Raw genomic sequence first — 21,996 nt, forward strand, 5'->3', positions numbered from 1 at the left:
TGTTGCTGATAGTTGAATGTTCTGCCTTTTGTCAGCGGTTCTATATATTGATTGTTCTGTCGTTCTAGCAGTCAGTACTAGTTAGTGAGTAGTAAAAAATGTCATTTTCTATCTATTCTAGTAGACATTTGGAGAAAAGACATTTAAAAAATCACTTCTTCAACAATTCTGAGAGAGAAATGCATCACTATTAGGCATAGGCCAATAAATGTTTCTGATGGTATGATAAACTTGCATAAAAATATCACAATTTCACAGTATCATGTAGGGGTGTAATGGATCATAATACACAGTTCGTAATGCACGTTACGCGCAGTTAAATAACTTTTTTTGAACTTGTAGGTGGATCCAACATTTATAACAATTGCAGATAGATTGCCCCCTCGTCATTCAAATGATGTGTATGAAAGCATTTTGGCTTCCCTGTAAAATATAATAATGATGGAAAAAAGTACAAAGATAATTTTTTGTATGAAATATTTTCCTTTTTTCAGCTGGTTCTGATTTTTTTTTAATTACATGTTCTAAGTTCTGATTGTTAAAACCAGTGGTTTTTGTTGTAGCATTTTTGTATAAATGGAAAGCAAATGACATTTGTCTCCTCCCTTTTTTGCTGATCCAAAAAATCTGATCCATAGTGTGATCTGAACCGTGAGATTTGTTCTTTTTAAATGTTTGTGTAAAAAACAACTTTTTCCCCCATTTAACACAATATATTTTATTTTAGGAAACCTTTATAATATTTTGGAACAGTAAACATGTCAGGCTAAATAATTAAAATAAATCCTTCACCTCTGCTATCTTCATTAGTTTCAAAAACACAGATTTCTTTACCAAACATAAAGCACATTTCAAAAACTTTACATATATCTTAGAAATGCTATGACAGAAAATTGTAGTGTTTTAAAACCTTAACTCTTCCAAACCACTGTAAATATTTTGTTATTCAGTGATATGTTTTGCAATTTGAATACAGTTTCACCAGATGACTTAAACGTCTCTATTTGAAAATAATGAATAATTTTAGATTCTTGGGGATGATTCTGTAGGTAAGTGCATCTGCAAGCACGAATAAATATAATAAAGAATACGATACAGCTGAATTACTTTATTGTTTTCTAAGTCTAATAATTTATTCACACCAGACACAGATGAACCGTCAAGCGTCAAAAGTGATTTACATGTTAAGTCAGTGCAAAAATGTAAATTGTCATTCTATGGCAAAATTTGTGCAAATGAAGTGGCACAAATTGAGCGTTTTTGCGTTTCTGACGTGCTCTAGTTGGAAAATCATAACTTTAGCAGACATTCATGTCGCATTAACTAATCAGGAGCTTGCTGTGGTTGTAATTATCATGTAGCACCTGTTGTTGATGTGCTGAGGGGAAATCCTCCTGCCGATACTGGACAACAGCTTATCAAATTGGGCTCTGCTCACACGGAAGCACCGCTGAAAGCTTCCATCATCCAGGTGCATTTTCTGGACAGAAGCCCTCCTTGATGCAAATCCACGTCTATTGGAAAGGAAATTTGACATGCAAATGGAACGAATTTAATGCCTGAATGAAGCGAGTAATCTTAAAATGTTTGCGTGTCTATTTACACCTGAATTTGACACGCGAATGAAGTGGATAAACTCAAAATGTTCACGTGTCTATTTATGCAAGTGTCTGGTGTGACAGCCCCATAACAGTATTCAAGTACAATACCTGAATAATAAACATAAAATGAATTAAAGTTACAAACGGAACAATTTCTTATGTCTGAATGCTTTTAAAACCATCATACAATCGCAGGCCTCCAAAATGTAATAGCTGTCCTTCAGTGTGTTGATTAGGAATAGGTATCGTTAAGGTTTTAATGGTGTTATTAATTTTTATCGATACCACTTATCAGTTTGGTACTTTAGCAGAATTTTTATCAGTACTTTTTGTAGTTATCAATTTTTTGTCCACTTGGGAAATACAAACAACCATACTTTTGAACGTTTGGTTCTCTTCAGCATCGTCACTCTACGCGCAAGCTCACGAACTGTTTGTTTGGGTGAGTCTTGTGTGAGTGAGTGACTGAGTGAGTGACTGAGTGAGTGACTGAGTGACTGAGTGAGTGAGTGAGTGAGTGAGTGAGTGAGTGAGTGAGTGAGTGAGTGAGTGAGTGAGTGAGTGAGTGAGTGAGTGAGTGAGTTTTATCAGTACTTTTTGTAGTTATCAGAATTTTTTTGTCCACTTGGGAAATACAAACAACCATACTTTTGAACGTTTGGTTCTCTCCAGCATCGTCACTCTACGCGCAAGCTCACAAGCTGTTTGTTTGGGAGTCTCGTCTTGTGTGAGTGACTGAGTGACTGACTGAGTGAGTGACTGAGTGACTGAGTGAGTGAGTGAGTGAGTGAGTGAGTTTTATCAGTACTTTTTGTAGTTATCAGAATTTTTTGTCCACTTGGGAAATACAAACAACCATACTTTTGAACGTTTGGTTCTCTCCAGCATCGTCACTCTACGCGCAAGCTCACAAGCTGTTTGTTTGGGAGTCTCGTCTTGTGTGTGTGTGTGTGTGTGTGTGTGCGAGTGAGTGAGTGAGAGAGAGACTTCTGTGTACAGGCTGATTTATACTTTTGCTTGTGCCACAGCGAGAACCTCCACTGAGTGAGCGAGGACAGCCGAGAGCTTTGAAGGCTTTTATACTTGACGCTCTTGCCATTAATGTCAGAGCTTATTGGTACTTCAGTCTTTTATAATTTAGCACCAGTACCAATAAAGTACTGAGTTTTAGTACCCATCCCTAGTGTTGATGTTTTAGGTTATTTCTCTTAATGTTGAGAGGTTTTGGGTGCAACTGAATAATTGATCATCCCGTCTCAATACAATTTACATGTTGCTCTGAAACTCAGCGGCACGTTTAATGTGGCACAGCCGTTTCCTACTAAAGTTTCTTCACCTCCATGCTTTTCCAGCCTCTCCCAAGAGGATGTTGGGTAGGCAGCACACATGGTGTAGAAATGGAACCATCTGCTCGTCCCTAAACCCTTCTGAAAGCTGAATGTATCCCCCTACACGCCTCCCCTCACAAGACATCCAATAAAACCACCCTCAGAACTGCACTCTTCCCATTGCACACACGAGCACATGTGGATATTTCTTACTCAGGGCAGTTGGCATGGAGGCCCACAATCAAGTCAGGCTAACATTCCGGCTGCAGGGTTGGAAACTCTGACTTTGGAGCCACGCTGGAGACTCGACCGATGATTCCACCAAGAGGAGCGTGTCTGATTTTTCTCACTGCATTAGTGTGAATTTAACTCAGAACTTGAGGATTTGGTGCTATAGTGATTTGCTGTTAATCCTTGTACTGAGACTGGGATCATGTACTGGGAATTGTGGATTAATCAACTGGCCAGGACTGGAAAGCACTGTATGCTAGTCAGCAATAAAGGTAGGGTTATGTGTAACTATCTGTGTGTGTGTGGTGTAGTGAGGTTTGCCACACAGGCCTTGAGTGTCTCTACTGCGTGTTCTTGCAGGTTTCTTGTGTTGTGTAAGTCTTGGCAGAAGACCAGTCTTTGTGTCGTCCTGGCTATGTTGCGTCTTGTATGCATACTGATTGTTTTGAGTTTAATTTGAAGTGACCATCCTCACAGACCTCGTTGTTTTGTTTGTGAGAATATTTTTAGGTTAACTAGTCCATTTTAACTGGTAGCTGTGTGCAATTACCACATGTTGACTGAAACTGCTTGGACATGTTTCATAGTCAGCGGTTACATAAGACACAATCCTAAAACACTATTATTGCTGCTTTTAAGAGCAGATGTGCTTATAAAAGTTTTTTCCCCAAGTCATTAAGACTCATAACTTTAATAATTTAATGTTTTATCTTGTTTCCATCCAAAGATGCAAAATAAATGTATGTGCAAACAGGAATATGGCATAAAAGATGTGTAAATAAAGCAGCGTTTTCATCCAGTGAGTCAAAGAGAACAAAATGGTCACTTCCTGATTAACTGGTGCTAATTATCAAAGGTAAAAACTGAATTTGCTGCATTAGGAAAAGCTGCGTGAATCTTTATTTAATATATGACTTGCGCCTCAGAAGACAATGCCAACACACAATGAACACGTGACGTGGTGGCGTTTAAATTCATGAAACGCGGAGCAAAGGTGCTCTTGATAATTCTGGAGATCATTATTAATATAATAACACTAATACTGATGGTTAAGGCGTCAATGAACGCCCTAAACAACATTTCAGATGTTTTCCAACGTGCTCAGCTTGCTGGTTTGTCCATTAACACACATTTTTATCATCACATGATCTCTAAGAACAAAATCACATGACTTTTTAAATGTGCAAACTGGAATTTGTTCTGTAAAAGTCTTTCCTTCGTAGTTTATACGCATCTTATCGAATAAAATTTTATCCTACTTAGTTTTGCGCATTTTCAAAATCTGTGTGCATCTTGCCATTTCCATCGACCGTTTTTCTATGCACATATCCAAAATGCACATAAAAATAGGTGAATGGAAACAAAGCTACTGTTACTTAAATTTAAAATGTTAATGCTTTTAATTATGAAGTGCTTATTTTATTTTTAGTAGCACGATAAATTAGCGCAATTACAAACCTATTAGGTTCATCAAGGTACAGTAATACAGCAAAACTGTATATTTGTGAAATAGTATCAGAATTGAAAATGTAGTTTCAATGTTTTGAAATGTTTTGCCAGTGCCGACAATTTGTACTTTTTAAAGTTGTTATATATACAATACTGGTCAAAAGTTTGGGGTCAAAAGTTAAATTTTTTAAATGTTTTAAAATAAGGTTCTCCTGCTCACCAAGGCTGCGTTTATTTAATCAAAAATACAGTACAAATTGTAACATTGGGAAATGTTATCATTTAATTTAATCATTTATTCCAGTGATTTTAAAGATGAATTTTCAGCTTCAGTCACACGATCATTCAGAAATAACTCTAATATTAATTATTATTATTATTGTTGTTGTTGTTGTTGTTGTTGTTGTTATTATTATTAATGGTAATAGTAATAAAAGTAATAATGACTGGAGTAAAACTTTCATTTGAAACTACATACAGTAAGTAATAATTAAATATTTAATACATAGGTATTTAATTATTTTTTACAATTATTAAACGCCGCCTTGATGAACAGAATAATGTAATGTAAATTATTAAATAATTTATGATAAAAAAAATGCCCCCAAACTTTTTACCGGTAGTGTATATTTTTTCTGTAAAGAATGAGATGCATTTTTAAGGGTTATTTGAGTAGAAAGTTGAAAACATTAGTTGTCCACTAGCTGACTCTTGTATTGGTCATGATGTGTCATGATGAACCTTTTGTTGCTGTTGGATTTGTGATGCAAGTTGAGGATGAATATTCTGGCTGATGCTCATGCCAGGCATTTAGCATTTGAAATAGGAATTTTAATACCACGGTATTCTCTTAATCATCCTGCAAATTCCACAGGATTAGGCATGGTAATCATATCCTAAAATTCCATGACAAGACTGTTTGATTTCATCCAGTTTTTAAAAGATCTAATCTAGCCCAATCTCAAAAACAGAGTTTGTTCTCTAATAATCATTAAAGTCAGTTTCTGATGCTCTTCTGTCTCATCCCACGTTTAGTCCTGCCACAATTTTCCCCTAAGGAACGGGGCAGCTGCCCAGACATGCTGTGTATATGCGCGTGTGTGTGTGTGGCTGGTTGACAGCTGAAGAGGAAGACCAGCAGACACAGGCATGCTCAAGGCGTGGAGACAGACTCTCCCACACCATTTTTCCAACCTCAAAGCTGCTTGACGCTCCTCCCCTGCTTACAAACTAGCATAAGAGTCCAATTCTCCCAGATGAAAGGAGAATCCTCAACACATCGGGTCTGTGTTTTGTTCCATGTGAGATTAGACATTAGTCTAGCGCCGCTAGATTATGACATTGAGGACCCTTCCATCCAGCAGCAGTTTTGAGGAAGAGTGGGTCAGGCTGACCAAACTACCCAGCACACAGGATGTGGACCACTATTGCCTCGCAGGTAGAGCTTTTCTGAGGATTTGTGGAGGATTTCAGGTTCAAGGACGTCTATTTGTTGGTTTTTGTGTGGACAATGTGGAAGCTTCTGCCATTCCCAGGATTTATATGCTTTTATGCGTCTGAAGTTTGTAGACATGTTAATTCAGCTGAATTGAATATTTAGCTAGGAAATATTTCACCTTTGGATTTGGATCTGCTCTCTGGATTTATGTATTTGAGTAAAACATAATTCTGTAAGGGGGCGAGGCAGTGGCGCAGTAGGTAGTGCTGTCGCCTCACAGCAAGAAGGTCGCTGGTTCGAACCTCAGCTCAGTTGCCGTTTCTGTGTGGAGTTTGCATGTTCTCCCTGTCTTTGCATGGGTTTCCTCAGGGTGCTCCGGTTTCCCCCACAGTCCAAAGACATGCGGTACAGGTGAATTGGGTAGGCTAAATTGTCCGTAGTGTATGAGTGTGTGTGTGAGTGTGTGTGTGGATGTTTCCCAGAGATGGGTTGCGGCTGGAAGGGCATCCGCTGCGTAAAAACTTGCTGGATAAGTTGGCGGTTCATTCCGCTGTGGCGACCCTGGATTAATAAAGGGACTAAGCTGACAAGAAAATGAATGAATGAATGATAATTCTGTAAGGAATTTCATTTAAGGACCAAACAAGGTGTCAATGTTTTATGGTATATATTCATTTTAGACAACACGATACCAATGTTTAACTTCAGAAGAAATGAGCATTTGATGAAAAAAATATTATTCTGCTTGAATGTTCTAAATGACATTTCTATTTGTCGAAATTTGTAAGAAATCAGTCAAGCGAAAGTCAAGTTTATTTAAATAGCTCTTGTCACAAAAATTATTGTTTAAAGCAGCTTTATAAAAGTATTGCCTCACAATAAAAAAAAAAATGTTTAGGTTATTAGTTACCGTAACTTCATAACTTTAACTAATTAACTAGTAACTAATAGCTTTAGCAGCTAATGTTATATATAAACATAGTTAACCTGTAGTTATATAGTGTATAGGTGATGTTCATGTGTACATGTTATCAGACTTTTACAGAATAAAACAAATATTAAACCATACCCAATTAATCCAGAGAAGCCAGATTTTATTTATTATATTTGTATTATTAATTGCAGTTTTGATAAAGAACCCATTGTAAAGTCAGTGTGACGTCAAGAGCAAAGTGGTATCATTTTGAATCACCTTCATTTTGCGTCAGCTAGTTTTGGTTTTATCACATGTCTTCTCTCCTCTCACCTTGGTGTTCACTTGTTCATCGACTCCTCCTTTCCGGAAACCCCTCCCTCCCACCTCCTGTAGACTCATTCTACCCCTCCCAGAGGCCTCTTCTCATCTGAGATCTTCTGCTTCATTGGCAGACGCTTGTGTTTTCAGTTTCTCATCTGCTGTGTTTTTTTCTCTGTCTCTCTTCTGCCAGAAGCCCTGCACAGGCCGTTTGGACTGGACTCGACGGCGCTGACGGAGGCGGTGCGCTGGAGCTCCAAGGAGAATCTGCTGGGTGCTGCTGAAAGTGACCCCAACCTTTTTGTGGCACTTTACGACTTCGTTGCCAGTGGTGACAACACACTAAGCATCACGAAAGGTATGATGTGAAGGAGACGAGTGGTTGCACAATAAATTGTGCTTGGTATCATTGTACACTTTAACCCATGGGTGTCCAAACTCAGTTCTAGAGGGCCGGTGTCCTGCAAAGTTTAGCTCCAACTTGCTTCAACACACCTGCCAGGAAGTTTCTACTATATCTAGTTGGAGTGTAATTAGCTGGTTCAGGTGTGTTTGATTAGGGTTGGAGCTAAACTCTCTAGAACACCGGCCCTCCAGGACCGAGATTGAAGACTACTGCTTTAACCGTTTGTTCTCTATTTTATATTTTCTGCAACATGCCACTGCACAGTGTGTTGCTGTCTTCAGAGACTGTAGTTAAGTGGTTTCTCATTATTTATTTATATGTGTTAATCAGTGGGCGGAGCTAAAAGGCAGTCTTGTTGTATGGAGGCAGGATTTAGCTACTAAAGTTGCACATTCAAGCAGTGTTGCCAGCTTAGCAAATTTGTCGCTTTGTTTAGCGACTTTTTAGACCCTCTAAGTAACAAATTTTCAAAAGAGCGACTAGCGACAAATCTAGCGACTTTTTTGGGTGTTACTTGAGATTTTAATAGATTCTCATGTGCCCATACTGTATCGTTTCTACTCTTCTCAAGAAGCTGCGGGTGATACCGTCGGCTCCTCCTCTGCCTCAGAGCACTGACAGGGTAAAGTCTAGATCTGATACACGGCCGGCTGGAAGTGTGATATGCACATCAATTATAGCAGCATTTTTTTGAATCTGTATAACAATAATTCATATTTTACATTACTGTGATGGTTGGTTGGGCTGGGGGTAGACATTAATAAAATACAATTAATGGGAGATTTATTAAATAATATAAATAATTCTCGTTAACTTCCAGCCGCAACCATATTCAATCTAGCAATCTACCACAGTCTCTCCCACCTGCAGGCCGAGAGCAGATCACTCCTCTGCATACTGACGGCAAATGATTTAGCACCGTGAGTGTGAAGGTATTTCCCTTGTACAGTCAAACCGATCTGCTGCTTCTTTGTTTTAAATTTAACCGTTTAATTTGACTGTTTATTCTTTTCTTGTTCACAATCACAGATATTTTAGTAAGTTTAAAACTTGTCTGAGTTTATTACGTCAGAGAGATTACCGTAAATTCACTACACATCTATTCTGATATACCGTATTCAAATAGCAATACATTTTGTTAAATTGACATGATAACATAAAGTGAAGTGCAGATATAAATACCCCTATATTGACCATTGGCTGTTAAACAGAAACGGTAAGACGTGATGACATCAGTAATATGCAAATTGGCGTATGACATAATCTAGCTACTTTTCGGGCAGAGCTTAGCACCTTTTCATTGTAAATAGTTGGCAGCACTGCATTCAATGTGTTGTTTTGGCAGAGTGGCTTCAAAATAAACTTTTAAACTAGCAAAAAGTTTTGACTTGATCATACAGTGACCTTACATCAATTTAAAGATCAATGGAATTTTGATTTCTTCATTCACGCTTCCCTTTAAAACTGAAATAAACCAGGCCCGGAGAGTGTTTCATAAATGTTATTGATGACTTCCTTGTTATAACAAGGACACAGTGCCATTATCCTTCCTCTTCTCTCCATTCACACTCCTTCCTCTTCTCTTTACTTCAGTTCTTCTTTTTTTCCTCTTCCTAGCAGCAGTTAGTAGGATCAAAGCCCAAAGAACCAGGCTAAAAATGAAAGCGGATGCCAAACTTTGTGTTGTGCTCAGCCAAGCAGCGAGAACACATGGACAGCAACCTCTTCAACACCCACAGCTCTTTCTAGAGTGTTATAATAGAGTTTGGAACATGAGTCAGGCGGTTAAACGCTCAGATGCTCCATGCTGAACTGCTACCACTAACGCTAATGCCCGTTTTGAAGTGTAATCCCATCAGCTGGGTGAAAAGCAGGTGGGTAAACACAGACTAGCCTGAGAGAAGAAAGTTCAGAGCGAGGGAGTTAGCGCTTTGCTTGTTCTGTCTGAAGTACCCACTAATGGCCGGTAATGTAATGTCGTCTGGTTGGCACCGATGCATCAGTCTCTTCTTGTCTTGTCGTGTGGGCCTTGTTGCCGCGCTAGTGTCGATTTGGGATTAGCATTAAAAAAAAAAAGCATGTGCTGTCTGAAAGCTTGCAGGCCTGAACTGAACTTCCCTGACAGCAGGGACAGTAGCGCCCTCTACTGGACCACTGTTTAATAAGATCACAAGATTAAGAGATTAAGAAAAGACATGTATTTAATCTACTCTTAATAATCATCTTATTTTTCTTGAACACCAAAGCAGCATATTGGAGGGATTTCTGTAAAATGTGACAGTCTGCTGAAAGTTCAGCTCTAAGATATGAATGGTTTCTAAATATATTCAAACTACAAAATGGTTAAATCAATTTCTAGTAGTATTTCACAATATGTTTGCATTGTTTTGATCAAATGAATGCCGACTTGCGCTGTAAAAATGGTTTCTTACTTGGAGTTTTTGCCTTGTTTCTACTTCAAATATCTAAAAAGTTTATATAAATCAAAACTAAGTAAGTTTGTCCTTAAAACTAGCTAAATAATCTGCCAATGGGTAAGTTAATATATCTTGTCTTCAGTTTGATAATAGAAAATTTTACATTATTTTTCTTGTTATAAGGAAAAACTAAATTTTGACCCCTTGTTTCTGAAAAAAATTTTTTTTTACTTGCCTAGAAAATGCTTCTTGATTTTAAGATTTTTTTTATATTTGCGCTAAAAAATTGAGAATTATATTTTATTTTATTTTATTTTTCAAAAAATTTTGGGGAGTGTGGTAAGATTTTTTTAGCAACTGACCACTGGTGAATACAAATGCCAAAATGTATACAATATTTACATTTTTATTACACTTTTATTTATAATTTACAATTGTTCCAAAAGGCATGGCGTCCACAGGGACTTATAGTCTTTTAAAATGTCATATATCTTAAACACTAGATTTTAGACCTTTAAAAGGCTTAAATTTATACTGCAGTATTGTGTTGTAAGTAGGGCTGGGAGATTTGGCTTAAATTAAAATTTCGATTAATTGAACATTTTAACTTGATTACGGTTAATAAAAGATTATTTTATTTGTTTATTTAATTTTTTATCCCTACAGTTCCCTGACAGATTTCAAAAGTAGAAAACAAGCATTACATCTTTTAAATAAAATAACTTGTACATATCCTGTAAATAAGGACCATAACCCGTGCGTTCAATGCAGAATTATAAATCAGCCTCAACAGGGAAATATTAATTGAAAAAATTGACCTGGAAAGAGTAGATCGATTATAGGTTCACTATGTCGATTTTGATTACTTTTTGATTAATTGTCCAGCCACAGTTGTCTAAATCAAGTCAAAGTCTAAATCATTTTTTAACAGGTCTTAATTTTCTTTTGTTCTTGTATTGCTAGCCAATCTGGCCATCACCCATAAAATCACCAACAATCCATCTCAATTTTTTTTTTTACTTTTTACTTAAAATAAAAATTAACTCTATTTACCATAATGGTTTAATCATTTCCATTACAGTAATATTAGTTTAAAAGCTCTCCATGTATTTACTGCTGAGGATTCTGAGCTGACCTATATTTTTATTAGCATTATTATTGTATTGTTAACGTATTAAATTATAATTGATAATTTTTTGATAGGGCAAGTGAAAATCGTTTCCAACTGGGATACTCGGGGAAAAAAAACTGTTTAGCCCTGAATAAGTCTAAATGTTCATTCATGATGGTCTTAAAAATGTTTTAAGTTATTTAAACTTGGTGAAACCTGGTTTGATGATTGGTTACAGCATTATTTTGAACAGCTGTTTGAGCTTCAACATTACACACACTACTTCCACACTCAGGAAAGGATTTGCACAGCATGTGTGCTATTTTTCTTTTCTTTTTTTCCAAATAGCTTGATGGAGAACAGCTTAATGGAAGAGGACACAAGGCTCTTGAGATGTTTCCAAAGTGCTTTTTTGTAAAAAGACTATTTTTAGATTGTGTTGCATCTTAAAAATGTGAAATGCATGACGTTATGCTATTGCTGAAGACCCTCTGACACACTTATACGTGGAACAGTTAATAAATGGCACCGTATTCTGAGTACTATATCTGGTTATCTCATTGTCACGTCAGGAGGACAATATATCGTTTAAGCATTCAAATATCAATGTGCACATCCCTAATATTTACATCACAGGATGTGCAATGCTAAGTCGGGATTATAGTTCCCTTTTCAGAACTTGAGATTTGAGAAGTCACAGCAGAATTTAAATATCTGCAATTATTTTAAGGCATGAGAGTTTAAAGCATTCAGACACAATAAACAGTAATATTTGATTACTTGAATAAATATTGATTGTATTAACTTTTTTCATATGACGAGATCTATGCAGTGTTATTTTACATTTGATTATTCTATTTTTCTACCTAAATACTGATCGACTGTTCAGAAAACCATAAAGCACTATTGGTTTCACTTTTATCTTGCTCTGTTGTATTTTATTTATACTTATAATTTATTTATCATATTAGATGCTTAATTCACTCCCTTACAGAATCATCTCATTCAGTCTAAATGAATGAGTTTTATCTAAATTTTAGTTATATTGCAATATCCACTCACCGGCCACTTTATTAGGTACACCTGTCCAACTACTCGTTAACGTGCATTTCTAATCAGTTAATCAGCAACTCAATGCATTTAGGCTTGTAGACATGGTCAAGACGATCCACTGCAGTTCAAACCGGGCATCAGAATGGGGAAGAAAAGTGATTTAAGTGACTTTGAATGTGGCATGGTTGTTGGTGCCAGACGGGCTGGTATGAGTATTTCAGAAACTGCTGATCTACTGGGATTTTCACACACAACCATCTCTAGGGTTTACAGAGAATGGTCAGAAAAAGAGAAACTATCCAGTGAGTGGCAGTTCTGTGGGCGCAAATACTTTGTTAATGCCAAAGGTGAATGACCAGACTGGTTTGAGCTGATAGAAAAGCAACAGTACCTCAAATAAGCACTCGTTACAACCGAGGTATGCAGAAGAGCGTTTCTGAACGCATAACACGTCCAACCTTAAGGCGAATGGGCTACAGCAGCAAAAGAGCACACCGGGCAGTCCTGAAGGCAAAAGGGGGTCCAACCCAGATCTAGTAAGGTGTATCTAATAAAGTGGCCGGTGAGTGTAGATGTAGAAGAAAACAAAACATCCCATTTTTTTCAGTATCATGCAGCTTTACTTCAGCTTTGGTTTAGACTTCAAAACTGGATACTAGATTGTACTTCAGTCTGAATAACAGACAGAAACCTGCTCTTTGTTGATTGATAGAGCTGATACAGATGTTTTGGAAAAGTAACAATGGACCTGTTGTAGCTCGCATTTTCTAATCTCTTTTTAATTCCATTCCATTGAAGGAAGATGCATTGGTATGAATTACTGAAATTCTCAACTCAAAGTACATTCACAAATATGTCGAAAGGGCCGAGTAACAAGTCTTGTTATGTACAGTGTTGTGTATATATCTCACTCTTTTTTTTTTTTTTTGGATTGCAGGAGAGAAGCTGCGAGTGTTGGGTTATAACCAGAATGGAGAATGGAGTGAAGTCCGCTCAAAGAACGGCCAGGGCTGGGTACCCAGTAACTACATCACCCCCGTAAACAGTCTGGAGAAGCACAGCTGGTACCATGGGCCCGTGTCCCGCAGCGCTGCCGAGTACCTGCTCAGTAGCTTGATCAACGGCAGCTTCCTGGTGCGGGAAAGCGAGAGCAGCCCCGGCCAGCTCTCCATCTCTCTTCGCTATGAGGGACGGGTCTATCATTACCGCATCAACACGGCCTCTGATGGAAAGGTATAAGAGCTTTACTTTGCCATCGTGCTTCTTTTGCCTAAAAGGGAGGGATGGTTCATCCCAAATTTTTTTATTCTGTCATTTTTTTTTCTCCCTTCACTTGTGCCAAACCTGGTTACATTTCTTTTTATTTATTTTTTTACACTGGCACAAAAATTCTTACACTGGTGTAAAAAAACAGATGCACTGCATAGAAAAGGACTTAATCATCCCAGTCCCTCTCACTGAATGAAATCTTTCTAAATAGAGCTATTCAAATCATCTGGTGAAATTATGTTCATCTCGCTATATATAATGCAGCCAAAAAATATTGCAATGTCAGATTTTTCCAATATTGTGCAGCACTAGTATACATTATTTTTTTACAACCGCTTTTAAAATCTTATACTGTATATTAGATAAAGGGGGGACAAAGGGATCAAAGGGAAAAATGGAGAAACAAACTAAAGAAAAAATAATCTGGGCTGTTTCTGTTAGGCTTCAATTTCTGTGTTCTTGTTAAAGTATTCAATAAATGGCTTCCATAAAAGTTCTTAGCTTTTTTTTAGGGAAAGTCTGATATTTTCAAGATATATCATAACATTTTGTTCCAAACCTGTTTGACTTTTTTGGTTGAATTTTAAAGCAGAAATTTTGAAGAAAGTAAGAAACCTGTAACCGTTGAATTCCATAGTGAGGCGACCCCTTGTGGTCATTTTTCATTGGGGTATGGGCATCTGTTTGTGTGCGGCTGCGTGTGTTTGTGCGTTACAGGTTTAGCTTATTGCGCCGGGATTGAAAACACCGGTGTATGGTTGATCTTCCCTGCTAAAAGTAGAGATATGATTCTCTCTGCGATGCGCGAGGTCCCGTACAGATCTTGGACAAGCCCATAATTGTTAAGACCTAAACCAGTCACCACAAATAAGAAGATGAGCGCATTTGCGGTAGAAAAATTTTTTTTTTTCTTTTTTCATTTATCATATTTTTAGCTCTACTCAGGTCCAAGACCGACTCAAGACGGAAGATAGGCGATGACTAGACTCTGACTGCAGCCTTCACTATGTCTGAGACAGACACGCTACTTATAGCAGGGCAAATCAACCTTACACAGGTGTTTTCAATCCCAGCGCAATCAGCTGAACCTGTAACACAGACACACGCAGACGCACACAAACAGACACCCATACCCCAACAAAAAAACGACCACAAGGACTTGTCACAATAGTATTTGTAGGGAATGCACCGATCCCAATACTTAGATAGGATATCGGTTCGATAACGCATATTTTTGCTGGATTGGGTATCGGCCAGCGCTTCATCCTTCATCCATCAGACTGAGTTTATATTCTTCCGAGGGGGATACTTTCAGAGCTGTAAATAGTTTGTAAAGCCTGGCTCATTGTTGTCAAAGTAATTGATTAAATTAATAAAAGGAAAGTGATGGGTGCAATATGGATTGTCATTAACAGTAAAAGGAGTATTTATTAAGTAAAACTGGCCTCATACAGTTTAGTTTAGTTTAGTCTGCGTCAAACCTGCAGGAAAATATCAGGCTTTGCTAAAAAGTCTGGTTATTTTACCAACGATTAGGGTCAATACTGGTAGCCCATTACAGATTTCAAAGAAAATGTCATAACAAATGCTCAAATAATGTAGCCTAGTTAAATGCAAACATCATGTTTTTAGTTCGATTGTGTGTCTGTCATATACAGTAGGCCTTTGGTTCTGTTATTTTTATCAAAGAAGATATTATTTGACCAGAATTATTTCACCAAAATTATAAAAACTGTCTTATGCTTTAAAAAAAAAAAAAAGATCGAGATCTGATCGGTTCCAAAAAAAATAGTTTATATTTTAGTTCATATTTGTTTTTCTTACTATGTAAGTTTATGGTTCCATGTTTGGAACCTCTTGAGAAATAATAAATGGTGAGTAAATGTAATTTTGGGGGAAACTGTCCCTTTAAATTAAAAAGCTTTTCTGTTTCAGGTCTATGTGACAGCAGAGAGTCGTTTCAGCACGTTAGCTGAGCTGGTTCATCATCATTCCACAGTTGCGGATGGACTGGTAACCACTCTGCATTATCCTGCTCCCAAATGCAACAAGCCCACCGTCTACGGCGTCTCTCCCATCCACGACAAGTGGGAGATGGAGCGCACCGACATCACCATGAAGCACAAATTGGGTGGAGGACAGTACGGAGAGGTGTACGTTGGAGTTTGGAAAAAGTACAACCTCACTGTAGCTGTAAAAACACTAAAGGTCTGTTTTATGAGCACGTGCTGTATTTTTCCTTTGCAGAAGATTGTTGATGTGGTGTTGTGTGCCACCAAGTGGTTGTTCGTTATATTGCATTCATGTATTTCTGTTGTATTGGACAGGAGGACACCATGGAGGTTGAGGAGTTTCTTAAGGAGGCCTCAGTCATGAAGGAGGTCAAACATCCCAATCTAGTACAGTTACTGGGTGAGTAAACTATCATTAAAGGAAATAGTTCACCCAAAAATGAAAATAACACAATGATTTACCTCATCCTCAAGCCATGCCTGGTGTACACGACTTTTTTTCTGTCAGATAATCACAGTCTGAGTTGATTTAAATTTTTTAACAAATATAATTAAATAAATAACAATTTAATGATGAGACGTCCATCTTTCGGATGAGACGTTAAACCGAGATCCTTACTCTCTGTGGTCATTTAAAAAAAATCCCAAGTTTGCCCACTGGCCTCTGTCTATCATGGCCTCCTAACCATCCTCATATCATAATTGGCTTCATCACTCTGTCTCCTCTCCACCAATCAGCTGGTGTGTGGTGTGTGGGGTCTGGTGCAATATGGCTGCCGTCACTTCATTCAGGTGGATGCTGCACACTGGTGGTGATTAAGGAGATTCCCTTCAATGTGTAAAGGCTTTGAGTGTCCAGAAAAGTGCTATGGGAATGATAGGAATTATTATTATTATAATTAATTTAAAAATAATAATAATTAAATTAAATAAGACTGAACATTCTGGCTCTTCCATTCTGTTTAATAGTGTTTATTGAAGCTTCCAAAATCCCATAATCCCATAAAACTAACCCATACACCTCCATGAGGTTACCTCATGTCTTATAAAGCAGATTTGTGTGTTATTGAAATAAAAATTTTCCTAATTTTTGAATTATAAATCCAAACCACTGACATCTGGCGGCTGCCAAATGTGCTTTGTCGACAACTTCCTTCGACTCAAAGTGTGATGAGCGATGTAAGATGCTATCATAGCAGAAACTCTTGGAATATAGACGTCTCATGGGAACCACTTACTCTACACAATTTGTTTTGCACAGAATATGATGACAAACAAGAAATCGAGTGTGCTTAGCGTTGCTGTATAACGTTATAAGTTGAGATGCATCTTTTCTCTGAGCTTTCGCTATAAATGCATCTTGCATATGAATGTCATATATATAAATATAGTCCATGATGAAGTCAGTGTTTTTGGTTTATAATTTTAAATTAATGAAAAATAATACATATTTTTGTTCAAATAACTGTTACATGTTTAAGTTGTTTAGTTGGATGAGATGTAGCATTCAGTGGGTCTCTAATGGTGCTGGGTGAAAATGAGAAAACACAACAGATGGATAAGTGAAACACAAATTAACAATTTATTAAACAGAGCATATCAACAATAAATATTGAAATTTAGAATGTAATTTCAAGTAACTAAATTAAATGAACAACAGGAGTGTTGCCCAAACAATGAAATAAATATAACAAAATGATCCAACTAAACCCCAACCCACTAAACTAACTAACCAAAGAAAAATGCAGAAACATTTGTTCAACTTCCCAATAATAAATACTAAATTGAGCTGCACAAACTTATCTAAAAAATATTGCACTTAAACGTGAGACAAACTACACAACAACAGCAACAAAATAATACAAACACACATAAACAGGCTGGCCGACACAAGTGAGGAGTTTGGTGGCAAGACGTGCACCGACTGCGTCATAATGGTGATTGACAGCCTTCTTAACCAATGGTCGCATACCTAGTACAGGAAAGAGTACACAACGAAAGAGGGAAGAGAACGCAAAACACAAAACAAACACAAAATAGATGTGAAACGTAACATAACACAGAGATTTGCTTCATAACCAGTTGGCCGCATATGGGATAGTTTCGAAAAAATGGCAACTACCCAACACTATTATGCAGAATGGAAGAGCCAGAATGTTTCATCTTAAAGAAGAAAGTCTTATATCCAGTGGATGGCTTGAGAGACAAAATTATTGAAAAATATTACAATTTTTGGGTGAACAACTGAGATTTTACCATTACCACTTAACACTATTATTAGCATTGTTGTTAGTTCCCCCTTTTATTTTTTGAAAAAGCATTGAATGATTAGTTGGTATCTCAAACTTTTGGATAAGCCCATACTTCTGCTACAGAAGACAATTAATAAGTTATGTAATTAGATTTGTTCCTAATAGGTTGTTTCTGATGCCTCCTTTCAGGTGTGTGTACTTTGGAGCCTCCCTTCTACATTGTGACTGAGTACATGCCCCATGGGAACCTGCTGGATTACCTGCGTGAGTGTGAAAGGGACCAGGTGAATGCTGTGGTGCTGCTCTACATGGCCACTCAGATCTCCTCCGCCATGGAGTATCTGGAGAAGAAGAACTTCATCCATAGGTGAGCCCAACTGAAAGCTTTTGCAGCACGCACTGTTATTCTTTAGGTGAATAAGTAATCCGTGAAAGGTAATCTACTAAAAACAAGGTGTTTTAGTAATCTTCAATCAAAATGTGACCTTTTGCATCGGCATTTGGAGTGGCGGTGCTTCTCTATTGACGTCAGTTTGACGGCTTCTGACACAATGTTCTTAACCACGCTCCTCTTACTGTTAATTTGCTATGAGGGAATTAAAGCTGTACATAAACATATTGAAACTAAAGTCTCAGTAACTTGCGGTTCATGCTGACTTTAATTTTCATTCTTCATCTCATTCTCAGGGACCTGGCAGCTCGTAATTGTCTAGTAGGAGAGAATCACGTGGTGAAGGTGGCTGATTTTGGACTGAGCCGTCTGATGACGGGTGACACCTACACAGCTCATGCGGGAGCCAAATTCCCCATCAAATGGACCGCACCAGAGAGTCTGGCCTACAACACCTTCTCCATCAAATCAGATGTGTGGGGTTAGTTTCTTATTTCTTTTTCTTTTTAAGATGATGATTGCAGTTAGACGTTTGTTTTTAATTTCTAAAACATCCTCTGTTGTGAATGGCTCACTTATTTTTCTCAATTTCCCCAGCATTTGGAGTTTTGCTTTGGGAGATTGCGACGTACGGCATGTCTCCATATCCAGGAATTGACCTGTCTCAGGTATATGATCTGCTGGAGAAGGGCTACCGCATGGAGCAGCCCGAAGGCTGTCCTCCTAAAGTCTACGAGCTCATGAGAGCCTGTGAGTATCACGAAAACCTTCAAATAGATGTTCATGCATGTTTATGTTCATGCATACTACTCTAGTTTTGAGGTATTAGGTAAGCATGTTTGGTTTGTGTATTGGCAGGCTGGCAGTGGAGTCCACTGGATAGACCCTCATTTGCTGAGATTCATCAGGCCTTTGAAACCATGTTTCATGACTCAAGCATTTCAGAAGGTATCTTCTGTTTTGAATGGCATATGCATTTAATAATCACAGAAAAAAACTCGACAGTAAGACTTTAAATATTAACAAAGAATATATAACAACAAATGCAAAACAATGACATTTCCTGTGCAACTATTTACCTTCAGTTGAGTCCAAAACTTTTTTTTTTCTGTTGAACACACAGAAGATATGTATATGTTTTATCTGTTTATTAACCTATATTGTACAGAAAAATAAAAACAAATACTTGCCCCAACTCTTCCCCATACACAAAAAGTTATCACAGTTACACCTAAAAATAAACAAATACTTTTTTAGGCCATGATGCTCTGCCATGGAGCTTTTTTAGGCCACAAGGCCATGGTGCTCTGGCCGAAAAAGGTGGTTTGCCATCCCCAGGTGGAGGAGTTCAAGTATCTTGGGATTTTGTTCCCGAATGAGGAAAGGATGGAACGGGAGATTGACAGTGGTATTGGTGCAGCGGCAGCAGTAATGCGGTTGATGTACTGCTCCGTAGTGGTGAAGAAGGAGCTGAGCCAAAAGGCAAAGTTCTCGAATCTACATTCATACTCTCACCTATGGTCTTCGGGTCATGACCGAAAGGGCAAGATCTTGGATACCCGAATTGGATTTCCTTCACAGGGCGCACCGTTATAGATGAGGAGCTCTGTCACTCGGGAGAAGCTCGGAGTAGACCTGCTGCTCCTCCACATCGAGAGAAGTCAGCTGAGGTGGCTTGGGCATCTGTTTCGGATGCCTCCTGGACATCTACCTAGGGAGGTGTTCCAGGTATGTCCCACCGGGAGGAGACCTTGGGGAAGACCCAAGACATGCTGGAGGTGCTATGTTTCTCAGCTGGCCTGGGAACGCCTCGGTAACCCCCAGAGGAGCTGGAGGAACTGTCTGGGGAAAGGGAAGTCTGTTGTTCTCTCCTGAGACTGCTGCCCCTGTGACCCGGCCCTGGAAAACTGGAAGAAAATGAAATGAAATTAAATAATTAAATATTAATAAATTATGTTATATACATTAAACAAAAAATATGAACATATAATCCACAGATACTTATACGACACACTCTGTAGAAGAGGTACTCGCATACTCTTAATTGGTTGCATGCCTCTGAAAGAAAATATTCTGATGTATGTTGTAAACTGGTGTCTTGATTTTCAAAATTGTTAAAAAAAAATTCTTTTGTGTTCAACAGAAGAAAAAAACTTTTTTGAAATGTTTTGAAACAAGTGGAGGATTCAAGTGAACATTTAACGAAGATTTGACTAATACTATTTTGATATTAACATGCCCCTTCTCTCTGACAGAGGTAGCTGAAGAGCTGTGTAAAACTGCGTCTGGTGGGCAGAGTGGAGTTGCCCACACCTTCGGCCCTGATATGCCACTCTTGCCCTCAAAGTCTCGTGGGCAGAAGAAACACTCAGAGAACAAAGAGAATATGGAGGAGGCAGGACCCCATGGCCCTGCAGGTATACAGGCTCAACTCCGGCTCAGTCGGCTCAGAAAGAAGCTCAAGAGAATGGGAGTGGTGTTCCTTATTGATTAACACAACTACCCAGTATATAACCCCTTTAAATATATTTCATGTGGATTGGGTTAAGAAAGTTATGTGTTGTATTTATATCATTGTCTTTATTCACGTGTATCAATATGAGAAGACTCGCATGTTTATAAACAGTCAACAGTTTTTACTCATGGTTTGTTTTTCTTGCTGTAAATGCATCTGATTTAATTCTGGTTTGACCCAATTTGCTGCATGTTACTAAACCCCAAGTATGCACAAGCACCTCACCCACTGCATGCTCATCTATATTATGACTCAAATCTGTTTAACCCAATGGCCTGTTTCCACTGATTGGTACAGTACGGTACGAGTCGGCAGGGGTCACCTTTATGAGGCTTGCGTTTCCATGGCCAAAAGGGTACCACTGGTACTTTTGGTGGGCATAGTGTACAACAAAGTTTCAGTCAACGAGAAAATGTTCCTCGCTCGAGGAAATGTCAAAGTAAAGCTGTAGAGGTCGTTCATATATCATATAAGAAGCACTTCTCACAAATCAGAGGCTTTATGCACAAAAATACTTCTGTATAAATGTACATGACTAACCTTTCTATGAACAGGAATTGACTATAACTGCAGATCCATGATTGAATAGCCTACTGTAATGTCTGCAAGTTTAAATTACAATTAACGTTATAAATGCAACATATTCTGTATGAACACATACAGCCCAGTACAGTCTCAGAACTGTTACCAAATAAAGAAAAACTACACACAGCAAACATTTAGTTTTTATCTGGCTTCAAAAACAACAAGCAGCATATAGCCCAGTCAGGCAAACCCCTCATCTGTGTCTTTATTCTTCACCAGCACATGTAACCTCTTGTTAGAGAGTAATTCCATCATTTAGAGTTCATAATAGTCCAAAAGGTGGTAATAATGGTGAAATATGGCAGTTTGTTCAACTTTTAATTCGCTAAAAGAATCATTTGCTTCTCCTTTCTTTTTTGTTTTTCAGGTTTGTCCGTTTCTGAAACTGTATTATCACCAGCTTAAGAAATTTGTTATTTCAAACATAAATGCGGCAAGTGCAAGCAAGAAAGCGAAACCTCTCGTACTTTTAGACGGCCTCGTAAAACAAAAGCAGCAAAAGTGGCTGTTCATTAAGATGACGACAAGGTTTTTTTGAGCTCGGGTTGGCCATGGCACGTTAATATATATATATATATATATATATATATATATATATATATATATATATATATATATATATATATATATATATATATATATAATGTATTATTACAGTGTAATTATTATAGTGTAATGTAAATGATGGTTTCTTTGTTTTCATT

General features: G+C 37.8%; 1 protein-coding gene across 5 annotated transcripts in view; it reads left to right on the forward strand.

Annotated features, from left to right (window-relative positions):
- abl2 (ABL proto-oncogene 2, non-receptor tyrosine kinase) overlaps positions 1-21,996 on the forward strand; it is a 68,545-nt gene that overhangs the window by 40,612 nt on the left and 5,937 nt on the right. The window contains exons 1-10 of one of the 5 annotated variants that reach the window (XM_087263757.1): positions 5,864-6,047; positions 7,478-7,639; positions 13,206-13,501; positions 15,473-15,745; positions 15,865-15,949; positions 17,991-18,168; positions 18,489-18,673; positions 18,790-18,942; positions 19,051-19,140; positions 20,448-20,609. In XM_087263757.1, the coding sequence (XP_087119883.1) occupies positions 5,945-6,047; positions 7,478-7,639; positions 13,206-13,501; positions 15,473-15,745; positions 15,865-15,949; positions 17,991-18,168; positions 18,489-18,673; positions 18,790-18,942; positions 19,051-19,140; positions 20,448-20,609 (1,687 nt within the window). In that variant the 5' untranslated portion in view covers positions 5,864-5,944. 5 annotated transcript variants of the gene reach the window in all.

This window comes from Danio rerio, chromosome 8 (assembly GCF_052040795.2).
Source record: "Danio rerio strain M-AB ecotype USA chromosome 8, GRCz13ab, whole genome shotgun sequence".
Taxonomy (NCBI): domain Eukaryota; kingdom Metazoa; phylum Chordata; class Actinopteri; order Cypriniformes; family Danionidae; genus Danio; species Danio rerio.